The following is a 12560-nucleotide window of genomic DNA, read 5'->3' as shown; positions in this document are numbered from 1 at the left end:
CAGCCAAGGCCTGGACTAGGCAGACCACAGTGGGGGTGTTTCCTGCAGGACCCCCTCCCCCTCCCAGCCAAGGCCTGGATTAGGCAGACCATGGAGGGTTCTCTGCAGGGCACGCCCCTCCTCATCCCATACCTTCTCCCTGGATGGTCACAGGCTTGGGCCCTGACCTAGCTCAGCCGGGAAACCTGCTCCTGCCTCCAGCCCCATCCAAGGGCCTCTACCTTTGGGAGGCCAGGTGTCTCAGGGGCGGGACTTGCACTGAGGCAAGAGGAGTGACAGTTCAGGGGTGGGGTGGGTGGGGCAGCAGGCTCACCTGCTCCAGAGCCCCCAGATCTCTCCGGCCTGCCCCCTCTACAAGGCCCACTGCCTTCTCATCTTGGCACACAGAAAGTCCCAAATGGGGCCCAGAGTCATCCCCAAATTCTGTCCGCCTCTGCCCCTGGAGCACAAGGGCTACTGCTCCCACCCTGGGGGGCCCTTTGTGGAGGCCGAGTCTGGTGGGACCCCCACCTGCCCCCGCAGGGGCGGACGGGTTAGCTGGAGATTTCAGAGGAGGGCGGCAGGCTCTCTCCATCACCACAAACGGGCAAGGGCTTTGGGGCGCCATCTGAGCGAACCACCCACGCGCTTAGCTTTAATCTCGGAGGATTTACAGAGTGTGGTTAGATTAAAGCTGTTTTCTGAGGTTTGAGGAACCGGCCCCCAGAAGAGCGGCAGACATCACAGGCTGACAGCACAACGCAGAACTCACACACACACAACTCCATCACACCCAGCTTCTTGCCTGCTTCACAACTGTGGCCGGTCCCCAGTCTCGCTGAGCTTCTGCGTCTGCAGCCGTAAGATGGGACCACCGCCGTGTGCTGAGGGCTCTGCGTGTGCTGGGGGCTCTGCGTGTGCTGGGGGCTCCGCGCGGGGGGACACCGTCATGTGCTGGGGGCTCTGCGTGGGGGGACGCGGGGCCGTGTGCTGGGGGCTCTGCACGGGGGACACCGCCGTGTGCTGGGGGCTCTGCATGTGCTGGGGGCTCTGCGCGGGGGGACGCAGGGCCGTGTGCTGGGGGCTCTGCGCGGGGGGACACGGGGCGTGTGCTGGGGGCTCTGCACGGGGGACACCACCGTGTGCTGGGGGCTCTGCACGAGGGACACCATCATGTGCTGGGGGCTCTGCGTGGGGGAACACCGCCATGTGCTGGGGGCTCTGCGTGTGCTGGGGGCTCTGTGTGGGGGGACGCGGGGCCGTGTGCTAGGGGCTCTGCGCGGGGGACGTGGGGCCGAGTGCTGGGGGCTCTGCGTGGGGGACACGGCCGTAGGAACAATGGCTGTCAGTAAACACAGTACCTCAACCTTGCCGGTGGCGACCTCGTCCTCACAGTCAACCTGTGGCTGGTCAGAGCCTGGGAAGGGCCCCCCTCTGCCTCCTAAGCAGAGCCAGAACTCGCTGCATGGGCCCTATGCTCTTCCCACGCTGTGTCCCCACTGCTTACGTAGCCACTGAGCCCGAGGAGGCACTCTGGGGAAATCTACAGAATAACCGCAGGAGCTCCTGGGTCTGGAACCAAGACCTACCTCTGGCGGCCTTGCAGCTTTGACCTCTCATCATGACGCTGCACAAATCCTCCACTCAGACCATCAGACCTCGTCCCCCACCCTGAAAAGTGAGCTCCACAGAAGACACGTGTCGTGGGCCGTCTCCACGGCATGTGATCCACATGGTGGTTCACACTCCCCCAGTCAGTAAAAATATTGACCCCCCTGTCCACAGGGACATTGTATATATATGACATACATAAGAGAAAGAAAAACTACCTTTTCAGGATGTACCAAAAAAGGACATAGCTTCTAAGAGCCATTGGGGTCTGGAGGAGAATCCTGCTCGCCGTGGAAGCCTCTATAGGAGCTGGACCTGGACTTTGTGGAGAGAGGGACGAGGAGGTCCGCCGTCGGCGGTCTGTGATGGTCTCGCGGACAGAGACGGGGTATGGGTTTGTAAGCGCCACAGCTCCCGCCAAGCCCTGCACACAGGCCTCGGTAAAGCAAGGGTGGGGGCTGCTCTGAGTCACAGTGAGGGGTTTGTATGCTCGCCGCTGGGGAAAATGTCTTACGTTAATTTAGGAAGCAATACTAAGATATAGCTTGACTCATGTGCTGAAAAAAATACTCTTTAAGTTAAATAATGTGTCCTAACGGGATGCACTCGCCTGTCCTGGGGAGCTGAATGAACTTCCTGGGGCCCACGGGTGCACCCTGGAATTTGAATTTATGAAAATAATCAGTGGCATGAGCTGTTTTTAAGCCATTTAGCTGCTTTGACTATAAACCAAGTGCCAGGTGGGGAAGAAAATGGATTATTTCACCATCTGATTAGGTGGGTTTGCAGTAACCAAAGTTGACTGTCTATATTAAATCCCAAGTGATCAAAACATAAAAAACGGCTGGTGTTAAATTAGACAGTGAGTATACGCGTCCCCACGTGAATTCTAGTTTCCATCTAGCCTCTAGCTCCCCACGTAATCAAGCACAACGTCAGTTACAGACACAAACGCAACTGAGAAAGCCGATGCAAACTGCAATCGTGTGTGCGACTGAATTAACAACCGATACCCCAAAATAGCAGTGGTTTGGGGGCACGGGCCGGGGAGGAGGCGGCTCGGGGCAGGGCAAGCTCCTCAGGCCTTTTCCCAAGCCCACACATGTCTAATTTCACTAAGACTCCTACAAGTCTGGATGAAGACAACTTGCAAGCCATGCTCTCCGATTTCTCTTCCTTCCACTCTCACAACCAGGAAAACGAAGGTCCATCAAATCCCTCCTTGCAAAACCACAAGCATGCTTTCATATAACACCAGTTACGTATTACAGGTAAATTTCAAGCAGCTCACTAAACTCTTCTCTATGTTTCAATAAGATAAGCCACCACCCGAAGTGAGCAGAATTGAAGAAAACTTTGCCTTTCTTTTTACATTAACGTTTATAAGACGTGAGAAATGTGCTTCACATCAACATCAAGGACCCCTGAAAAAAAGAATAAAGCGAAAGGACTGTAGGGGAGGAGATGGGGCACGCCCAGGTCAGAGGGCAGGGGGCCAAGGCTGGGGGCCGGGAGAACGTGCGCACCCCTCAGAGCCGCGAGCCGCCTGTCCTTCCCACCACCGTGGCTCTGGCCGTCAGCCCTGCATCCAGCATCTAGCAGAGCCTGCGCGCATCAGGTGGCTCAGAGGCGGACCAGCGAGCGGCTCGGCATCTGTATTTCCCATGGCGCATTTCAGTCCAAACGAAAATTAAACATGCATCAGGTAAAGCCCAGTAATGGCTGTTCACACATGAAGAACACTCCTCATTGGCAGCAGAACGGTGCAGAGCTGCTAAGCCACACGGTCGGAGCCCCAGGGCCCCAAGATCCCCTAAAGGGCACATGGGTTAGAGGTCGCTCACCTGGATCTAGGACGCCTGGCGGGTCAGCTGGGCGGTATGGTGTTCTGTGCACCCTTCACTTTTTCTCCGATTTGTCCGGTTTTACTTCCTTTTTACAATAAATCCCTCTCATTCCTTATACTAGACTAATGATGCTCCTGCTGTAACCTACGCCCTCGAAACCAGCGAGAGCACGGGGCTGCCGGCGGGTGGGCAGCTGGTGTCCCAGCCCCCCACGGTAGCTCCACCTTCAGGGGCTCTAGCCAGGGGACCCGCGAAAGAGAGGAGGGAGAAGGGGCGCCCCACACCCTCCAACAGCCAGACCCGCGCAGGTCACTCATACCACACCCCGTCCCATGGGTCTATGGGCGGAACGTGTGTGTCCCCGAATCCCCGTGTTGAAACCATGTCAGCCCCTTCTTTGGGGGATTCAGCAGGCTACGCGGGTGCCACCCTGGCATGCAGGGCATCCGTCCTGCACCTCTGCACAAAGGAGAGCGGCCTCTAGTTTCCAAATGAAGTCGCTTTTCTGTGTAGCCAGCGGTTGGGGGCGACCTTTTCTGGGAACCTCACAGGGCCCATCAGGCACACAGAACAGCAAGATGCTTCCTGCACTGACAGTCTCCTCACTTCTTGGACATTCGAAACTTTACTTTAAAGAGATGGAAAAAGGACAATCAAAAGTACATTGGAACAGCTCTTCAGAGCACACAAGGCATAGGAATCTGATCTGGGCACCTTGAAAAGTTACTGGAGAAGGAAACCACCAACAAAATGACAAGGCAACCTACTGAACGGGAAGAGATATTTGCAAATGACATATCCGACAAGGGGCTAATATCCAAAATATGTAAGGAACTTCTACAAATCAACCCTAAAATAAAAAACCAAAAACAAAGAATCCAATTAAAAATGGGCAGAGGACCTGAATAAACATTTTTTCAAAGAAGACATGCAGATGGCCAACAGACACATGAAAAGATGCTCAGCATCACTCGGCATCAGGGAAATACAAATCAAAACCTCAATGAGATACGACCTCACACCAGTCAGAATGGCTAAAATTAACAAGTCAGGAAATGACAGATGTTGGCGGGGATGCGGAGAAAGGGGAACCCTCCTACACTGTTGGTGGGAATGCAAGCTGGTGCAGCCACTCTGGAAAACAGTATGGAGGTTCCTCAAAAAGTTGAAAATAGAGCTACCATACGATCCAGTAAACCCAATGAAAATGAAAACACTAATTCAAAAGATATGCACCCGATGTTTATAGCAGCAATGTCCACAATAGTCGAGATATGGAAGCAGCCCAGATGTCCATCGACAGATGATTGGATAAAGAAGATGTGGTGTATATACAATGGACTATTACTCAGCCATAAAAAAGAAAGCAATCTTGCCATTTGCAACAACACAGAGGGAGCTAGAGGGTATTATATGGAGTTAAATAAGTCAGAGAAAGACAAATACCATATGATTTCACTCATATGTGGAATTGAAGAAAAAACAAACAAAGAAAAAAAGTGACAAAACAAGGAACAGACTCTTAGCTCTAGAGAACACACTGCTGTTCACTAGCAGGGAGGTGGTGGGGATGGGAGACAGGTGAGGGGGATTAAAAGTACACTTATCATCATGAGTACTGAGGCACGCACAGAACTGTTGAATGTTGTACACCTGAAACTAATATCTAATATAACAGTATAGGTTAATCATACTTCAATTTTAAAAAATGTTATTGGAGGAGCAAAAGACAGGAGTCCGCCCGCGAGGCGCTTCAGACCTTGGGGAAGCCAGAAGAAGGCGCGGGCAGCCCCTGGAAGCCCATCCTAGCGATAAAGTGCATGCAACCAGCCACCTGCAGGTGCCGCCAGCAGGAAGGTAGGTCCAGCACGTAGGTCCCCAGCGGAATAGCAGCTTGACACTCCGCTGACCACCAGCATGCTGCAGAGCTAGCCAGAGGGTGGACGGAGAAGCTCATCCCCTGACCTGAGCACTGGACGTCTGCAGAAGGAAAGACCCTAGGCCCACCACTCCATCAAGGTCCCTCTCAGCCGTCAGCTCTGCTCACGCCTTTCTGGACCCCTGTGCCTGGACAGGAGCCCTCGGCCCGCGCCCAGGTCAGAGCCCCCCTTCCCAGCCAGGCAGGTGGTGCTTGGCTGCATCTTGCTGCTGGTCCTGCAAGAACAGGGCTCAAAGGCTCCTGCTCCAAAAGTAGTGCTCACCGAGGCGCCACAGAGCCTGCAGACCCCGGGACCCCTGTTCTCACCAGCCTCACTCCCTGCTCGCGTGCCTTCAGTCGGAGCTCAGCCCCCGTGCCCACCAGCATCCATCTGAAGGCGGGACTTGATAAAACCTTCCCTTGGTGGTGGGGGGCCAAGGGCGCCAGGGCCACTACCAGTCCCGTGTCCACACCTGCTACTGTTCGAGGGACAGACGCAAATGAAGAAGTCGGGCTCATCCAAGACGTACAGAATTTACCCAAATTCACACTCCAGTGGAAAACCATTGCCCTCTGGGTTACACCCCGAGTGTGGAAGGTGTTGATGACAAGGTCAAGTGGTCTGCAGGTGGCCCCAAAAAGGCATGTCGTGGCCTGCCCCAGAGCCTGCGCCTGGGGCCATGCAGCTGTGACACGAAGGATCTGAGATCAGGGTGGCCCTGAATCCAGTGACAGGCGTCTTTGGAGGAGGCAGACACAGGAGGGACGCTTGCAGCCCCCACAGGCTGTAGGAGGCAGGAAGGACCCTCCACTGGAGCCACGAGAGGGAGACAAGCCCTCGCCACCTTGACCTCCAGCTGCTGTCTCCAGAGGGGACAGATTTCTGTGGTTCTGAGCCAGCCCGCTGGTGGTCACCAGTTCTGGTCACCCCAGGACACCCATACACCGTGTGCCTGGGACACATGCCCACTCTCTCTGGACCTCTGTCCCCAGGTCACAAAGGACAGGACAGCCTCCAACCCCAAGCCGACCCCAGGACGGACTGCACAGCTCCCAGCGGAGGAGAGGCACCTCACCCAGCAGCCTGGGTTCCTGTAGGGGCCGAGCCGGGGGAGACCCCCCCCCCAGCACACACGTCCCAGGCCCAGCAGGCCCAACGGAGGGCCCCTCGCCACCTGCCAGGCCCGAATCATCACGCCCGTATGGCGCCCAGCACTATGGGTTTCGGGAGCCGCCACGGCAGCAGACCCCCCACAGGACAGAGGAAACAGGAGCCAACACCTCGGTGTTGTTCTGTGCAGGTTTCTAGAGTCTGGGATGCAGGCCTGTTTCCATATGAATAGGTGTTATTCCCGTAAGTGGGATTTTTTTTAAAAAACTGTCTATTTATCTTTTGCATCTTTATTGAGACCTGTTCTTATCTGTAGCACAATATCCGGACACCTGGCGGGAAAGTGAAGCTCCATTCCATCCCGAAATGAACCACGTGCCCCCCTCATGGATAACCACATGAGGATGCAGCTAGTGTCTGCAGCGACCAGGGAAATGATAATTAGTAATAATGATGATGATGATGATGAAAGAACAGGCACCATTTCTGAGCACTGACGAAACACGGGGCAGCATGCTAAGCATTTAAGATACATTAATGCATTTAATCCTCATGAAAGCACCGTCGGATGGAAATTAAGAGGATTACCTTATAAATCAGGAAAACGGGCCCATGCAATTCACACCAGATCTCTCTGTCTCCAACGCCCATGAAGGGCGCTGCCACCCAGCCTGCCTCCTCCAGCAGAGAAGGGACACGTCCACCATGGGGCCAGGTGGGAGGGAGGAAGACGACAAGAAAACCACATTCCTGGGCCACACTGCCTTAGTCATTGCAGATGAGCTGCTTTAATAAGGACACAGGTCACACTAGGAAAATTCAACAAGTGTGCACATGCATGGGTGTATACCATACACGTGTGCCTGCATCTCTGTGTGTGTACACATGTGTGCACATGTGTGTGTGGGTGTGTACCGCACGTGAGCCTGCATCTGTGTGTGTGCACATGTGTATGCACATGCATGTGTGGGTGTGTACCACACATGTGTGCCTGCATCTCTGAGTGTGTGTACACGTGCATGGGTGTGTACCACGCATGTGTGCCTGCATCTCTGAGTGTGTGTACGCGTGCATGGGTGTGTACCACGCATGTGTGCCTGCATCTCTGAGTTTGTGTACGCGTGCATGGGTGTGTACCACGCATGTGTGCCTGCATCTGTGTGCACATGCATGTGTGCACATGCATGTGTGGGTGTGTACCGCACATGTGTGCCTGCATCTCTGAGTGTGTGTACGAGTGCATGGGTGTGTACCACACATGTGTGCCTGCATCTCTGAGTGTGTGTGCATGTGCATGTGTGTGGGTGTGTACCGCACACATATACCTGCATCTCTGTGTGTGCACACGTGTGCATGTACATGTGCATGGGTGTGTACCACGCATGTGTGCCTGCATCTCTGAGTGCATGTGTACATGCGCATTATCTCTGGCTGCACTGTGTGCATGTATAAACCAGTGTGCATGTGTGTCTGTGAGTGCACGTGTGCACATATGTGTGTGCACTGTGCCTGCATCTCATGAGTGCACTTGTGAGTGCCTGTGCATGTGTGCAGAAAGTAAGGGGGGAGACTGTGGGGTGAGCACAGGGAACAGCTCGGCCAGGAAGTACCTGAGACTGTGGGGTATTTATACCTTGGTTCTCCCACACTGAGAAGACAGGGAGCCGAGTGCCCGGGGTGTGCAAGCCCCCCGCTGCTCAGGATTCTCTCACACAAGTGCTCCCTGAAAGAGAGCTGCAGGCTGGCCCCTCCACGAGGCAGGGGAGGGCAAGAGTGGCTGTGGCCTCCCACGGGCAGGCTCTGCTCAGGCGCGGGGCCAGGCCGGGGCTCCCCACTCAGAACCAAGGCCTGCCACGGGTCTCCATAGGGCCGTGGGGTTTCGGGACAGTGCACACGGTGGCCTCCAGATGCCGCACATGGGGACATGGCTTGGAGGAGGAGGGAGGCCAGGATGCCACCGGCTCAGCCGTCAAAGAGGCCTGGTGCTTGTGTCTTTCAGGAATTCGCAGACTCCGTGTCTCAGCTGGTCACGCAGAAGTTCCATGAGCTGACTGTGGGCCTGGCGTACGCGCACACCCGCCACAAAGCACTGGCAGGAATCGTCATGACCACAGGTAATGCCTCTCGTTTTTCCTGTGGGATCCCATCCGCAAGGACAGGAGATTTAGTGTCTGCCTGACCTTGGGAACCAGACGAGTCTCTCTTCCACACGAAGATGTGAAAAAGAAAAACAACAATAGGACCCAGAGAGCTCAGTGCCTATTCTAGATGATCAGCAAAAGCATGCTGACACCTCCTCAGACCGGCTCTGCCCGCGTGCCTCGACTCCCACGAAGAAGGGCCGCGTGAGGACCTGGCCCGTGTCTTCCCTGTTAGGCTCCCCGCCTCGTGGTTGAGAACACCGTGCACTGTTGATGTTGGTATGGCTGGAACCCAAGGTCAGGCCAGGCCACAGATTAGTCACCTCAGGCAGGGGTGAGGAGGCTGCCTGCGTGCACCTCGCACTTCCCCACGGCACCTGCATTTCCTCCGTGCACAGGGGGCGGCCTGTGGCAGGGAGTCTGAGCCCCCACTGGGGTGCAAACCACCCCCTGAGCCCCATCACGGAGACGGTGGGCACTCCTTCCTGCCAAGCGGTTCACAGACGTGGAACCCCATCCCACACGCGGGGCCGGATGGGAGGGGAACGTCCAGACCACAGGAAAGGTCGTGGCCTCGGACAGCCAGGGTGGGAGACACAAGGGTTAACTTCCAGCAATCAGTTTTTGGTGAAAACATCTATTAATGGTAACTAACCAGTTGGTCATTTGAACTGTGTACTCTTTCTGATTCCAGAGTTGGGCATGAGTTGGTCATGACGTACTCAAAATGATGCTTGCAGAAATAACTGGCTTTGGGTTAAGTTTCACAAAGAGGATTTGCGTGTGTAGACAAAGACCATCTACATGATGACCAAACATATGTATGTTGAAAATCAGTTAAAAACCAGAGAGTCGGCATATTTTTCCTACCATTCTAGCCCTGAGGGCCCCTCAGGTTCTGCCAAGCACAGGACGCTGGGGGAGGGGCAGAGCCACTCAGGACCCCAAGGCTTTAGCGCAAGGGCATATATTGCTCAACCTTTCCATTATGGGCATCTTAGTAAAACAGAATGAAAAATGCCTCCCCTGCTGTAATGGGGGAAGGAGAATAAGGCGTATGAAGTGCTCTGAAAGGTAACGATGACTTTATGAGGACAATGTGCTAAGGCAAAGGCAATTCCGTTTCGTCAGTGACACCACTGTATCCGGGGCCGGCATTCTGCCCAAGCCGCCGACACTTGCCCTTCCATACATTCAAACGTCTGCCTCCGTGTAGAAAGTGAATATTCTAAATTGAGGGCTAAGGGTCCACCTCAGTCAAGAGCATTCCCGCTGGACCTGGCATTCCTTTCTCCGGCAGCCAGCAGCCGTGGACCGGATGCATCTACATGTGGGGCACCATTCTGCACACCCAAGGGGGTGACAAGAAAAGACACAGCCTCCACTTCAGGATACGGTCTAGGGAACCATGACAGATGGTCCTGGCCAAGGACAATTGCTTGGGTTTGACTCCCAGCTCTACCTGCAACTAGCCATGTGACCTTAGGTCAATCCGCCTCTTGGCAACTCAGAGGGAGGGAAGGATGGAAGAAAGGAAGGAAGGAAGGAAGGAAGGGAGGGAGGAAGGAAGGAAGAGGAGGAGAAGGGAGAGAGGAAGGGAGGGAGGGAGGAGGGAAGAAAGGATACAAGGAAGGAAGAAGAAGGGAGGAAAGGGAAGGAAGGAAGAGAAGAAGGAAGAGATGAAGGAAGGAGGGAGGGGAGGAGGAGGGAGAGAGGGAGGGAGGAAGGAAGGAAGGGAGGGAGGAAGGAAGGAAGAGAGGAAGGAAGAAGGAAGGAAGAGGAGGAGGAGGGAGAGAGGAAAGGAGGAAGGAAGGGAGGAGGATAGAAGGTGAAAGGGAGGGACCTGTGTCTCGCCTCCATTGGGCTCTATTCCCAACCCCAGCGCTTAGATCTGCTGAGTAGTTTTTCCAGGATTTCCCAGCTCTGGAGCTGATTGTCCAATATCTTCCCACTTTTCTGGAAAACTCAATTCCAGGAAGTCTTGAAAGCTACTCTCAGACCTCCCTTGGAAAACAGTAACATTTTACAAAGACTCATGGGAAAATGGCGAGTGAATATGCTGGTTTTTGTGCAGGCAATTTACCTACGTGAACTGAATTTATTCTATGAAGTGAGACTGTACACGAATTAGTGACTATAAACACTGAGGAATAAAGTGCTGAAACTTGCCTTCTTGTTATAAAGAGAAAGTTTCATAAACACATTGATTAACAAGAGATTAGGGAGATGTGTGCAAAATCACTGGTAGAAATATTTTGTAAAAACCATTTACTTAAAGTTGCTGTGATACCTGACCTTCCTTCTAGCTCAGGTGTTTAAGCAAATGCGCAGGAACCTCCAAGAGGGAAGGATGCTCTTACTTACAAAGTTACAAAAGTTACAAACGTGTGCGGATTCTGAAGGAAAACCTGATTGCGATGCCTCCCATTTCCAGGTGGGACACCAGCTCGTCCACGTCACTCAGCACCTGCAGGTGCTTTCCCCTGACGAGCCCGTAGGACAAATTGGTAGCAGAGACATGTGCTTACGGATAGAACAGTTCTTACTGTTATCCAAATAGCGCAGTATCTGGTAAAAACTCAAGCAGAAGGGAGCTGGGGAAGGGACACGGCATTCTCCCACTGGCCCGGTAGGGAAGCTGGCGCTGATCACTTTCCTTTTGGGTCCTCGTGACTCCAAACACTATATTTGTTCTGTATTTCCATTTTTTTCAATTCTGAACATTGATTTGCACTGGTAAAATCTGACGCTTTTTGCTTTTTCATGATCGTGTTTGTAACATTCATGGGTTCAGATAACATGCTTACACTTCTCTTCCTTATGCTGTCAAGCGGAGAGCACGCCGTCGGCCCCCTGGCTGGCCTGGCGAGCCGCCTCGTCTCACTACGCGCATATTTTTGTGTTACCGTAACTAGCACTTACAGCCTCTTCTATGCCGTACTTCAGCCTTCCATCCTCTGTCCGGTGAGCCTAAATGTTGGAAAGCATTACACGGCCTCGCGCGGTCAGGACGCGGGTAGGGGCCACCGCCGAGCGCGGGCTGAGCCACGGTTCCTGTGCTGTCCCTGCACCATGTCCCGACAGCGCCAGGGGCTGCGCTCGTACATTCTCACTCCTGCCACCACTCACTCAAAGCCGCCTCATATTTAGGGTTGACCCACATTTGTTGCTAGACCTCCGCAGAGAGCCTCTGAAGTCTTTTGTGTGCTTTCCGGGTGCTCCGCTTTCTCTTCTTTCACTGAAAGGAAGGAAGTGCTTCTGGCACGCCTGCTGGCCAACGAGTTCCCACATCTGCGGACAGGCCCACGCCCTTCCCCGGGCCCCAGCCGCACCCCAGCACCAGCCTCGCCGCTTTCTCCTCCCTTCTCCCAGCCTGACAGATGCAGCCTCAAGAAACACCGTCAAAACGTGTGGGGACAGAAACCAGGCATGCTCGCTCACAGGCCGCGTGCCGACCACACTCTCAAGCTCCTGGAGCAGCTTTGCTTGGGGAGAATTCTGCGCTTGACATTATTTTCCCTGCGCGTCTGGGGGGGATTTTTCTATTATCTCTTACCTGATGTTTCTAACCAGATACATCTGGCTGACGTCTCTGCCGGATCGCCCCGCCCTGCCTACGGAGGGGAAAGGCCCTTTTTGTAAACTGAATGTTCTATAATTTCATAAGAATGTGTGTAGGCGTGAGCCACGCACCTGCTCTGATTTATTTAAGCTGTTTATTTCTGTACTTTTTCTCATATTATTCCTTTGATAAATTCCTTCCTTTACACACATTTTCATCCAATTTTCAGTATTCTGACCGGATCCTCGGTCTCTTCCCATTCCTGGTGCATCTACCTGTTTCCTCTGTGTCCTTGGGCCCTTCTGAAACTTCCCTGACAGCTCTTCAAATGCCCGCTGCTTCTTAATTTCTGCAATGTGTATCACTCAAGACATCTCTCTTGTTCTCAGGT

At 53.9% G+C, this 12560-nt stretch overlaps 1 protein-coding gene across 3 annotated transcripts in view; it reads left to right on the top strand.

The window, feature by feature from the left end:
• ADARB2 (adenosine deaminase RNA specific B2 (inactive)) overlaps nt 1–12560 on the top strand; it is a 414677-nt gene that overhangs the window by 350310 nt on the left and 51807 nt on the right. For all 3 annotated transcript variants that reach the window (XM_032425543.1, XM_032425542.1, XM_032425544.1), the window contains one exon: nt 8466–8580. In XM_032425543.1, the coding sequence (XP_032281434.1) occupies nt 8466–8580 (115 nt within the window). The remainder of the gene's footprint in view (nt 1–8465; nt 8581–12560) is intronic.

The sequence above is a fragment of the Phoca vitulina genome, unplaced genomic scaffold, assembly GCF_004348235.1.
Source record: "Phoca vitulina isolate PV1807 unplaced genomic scaffold, GSC_HSeal_1.0 scaffold33, whole genome shotgun sequence".
Taxonomy (NCBI): Eukaryota; Metazoa; Chordata; class Mammalia; order Carnivora; family Phocidae; genus Phoca; species Phoca vitulina.
This window is presented reverse-complemented; position numbering and strand designations above follow the sequence as displayed.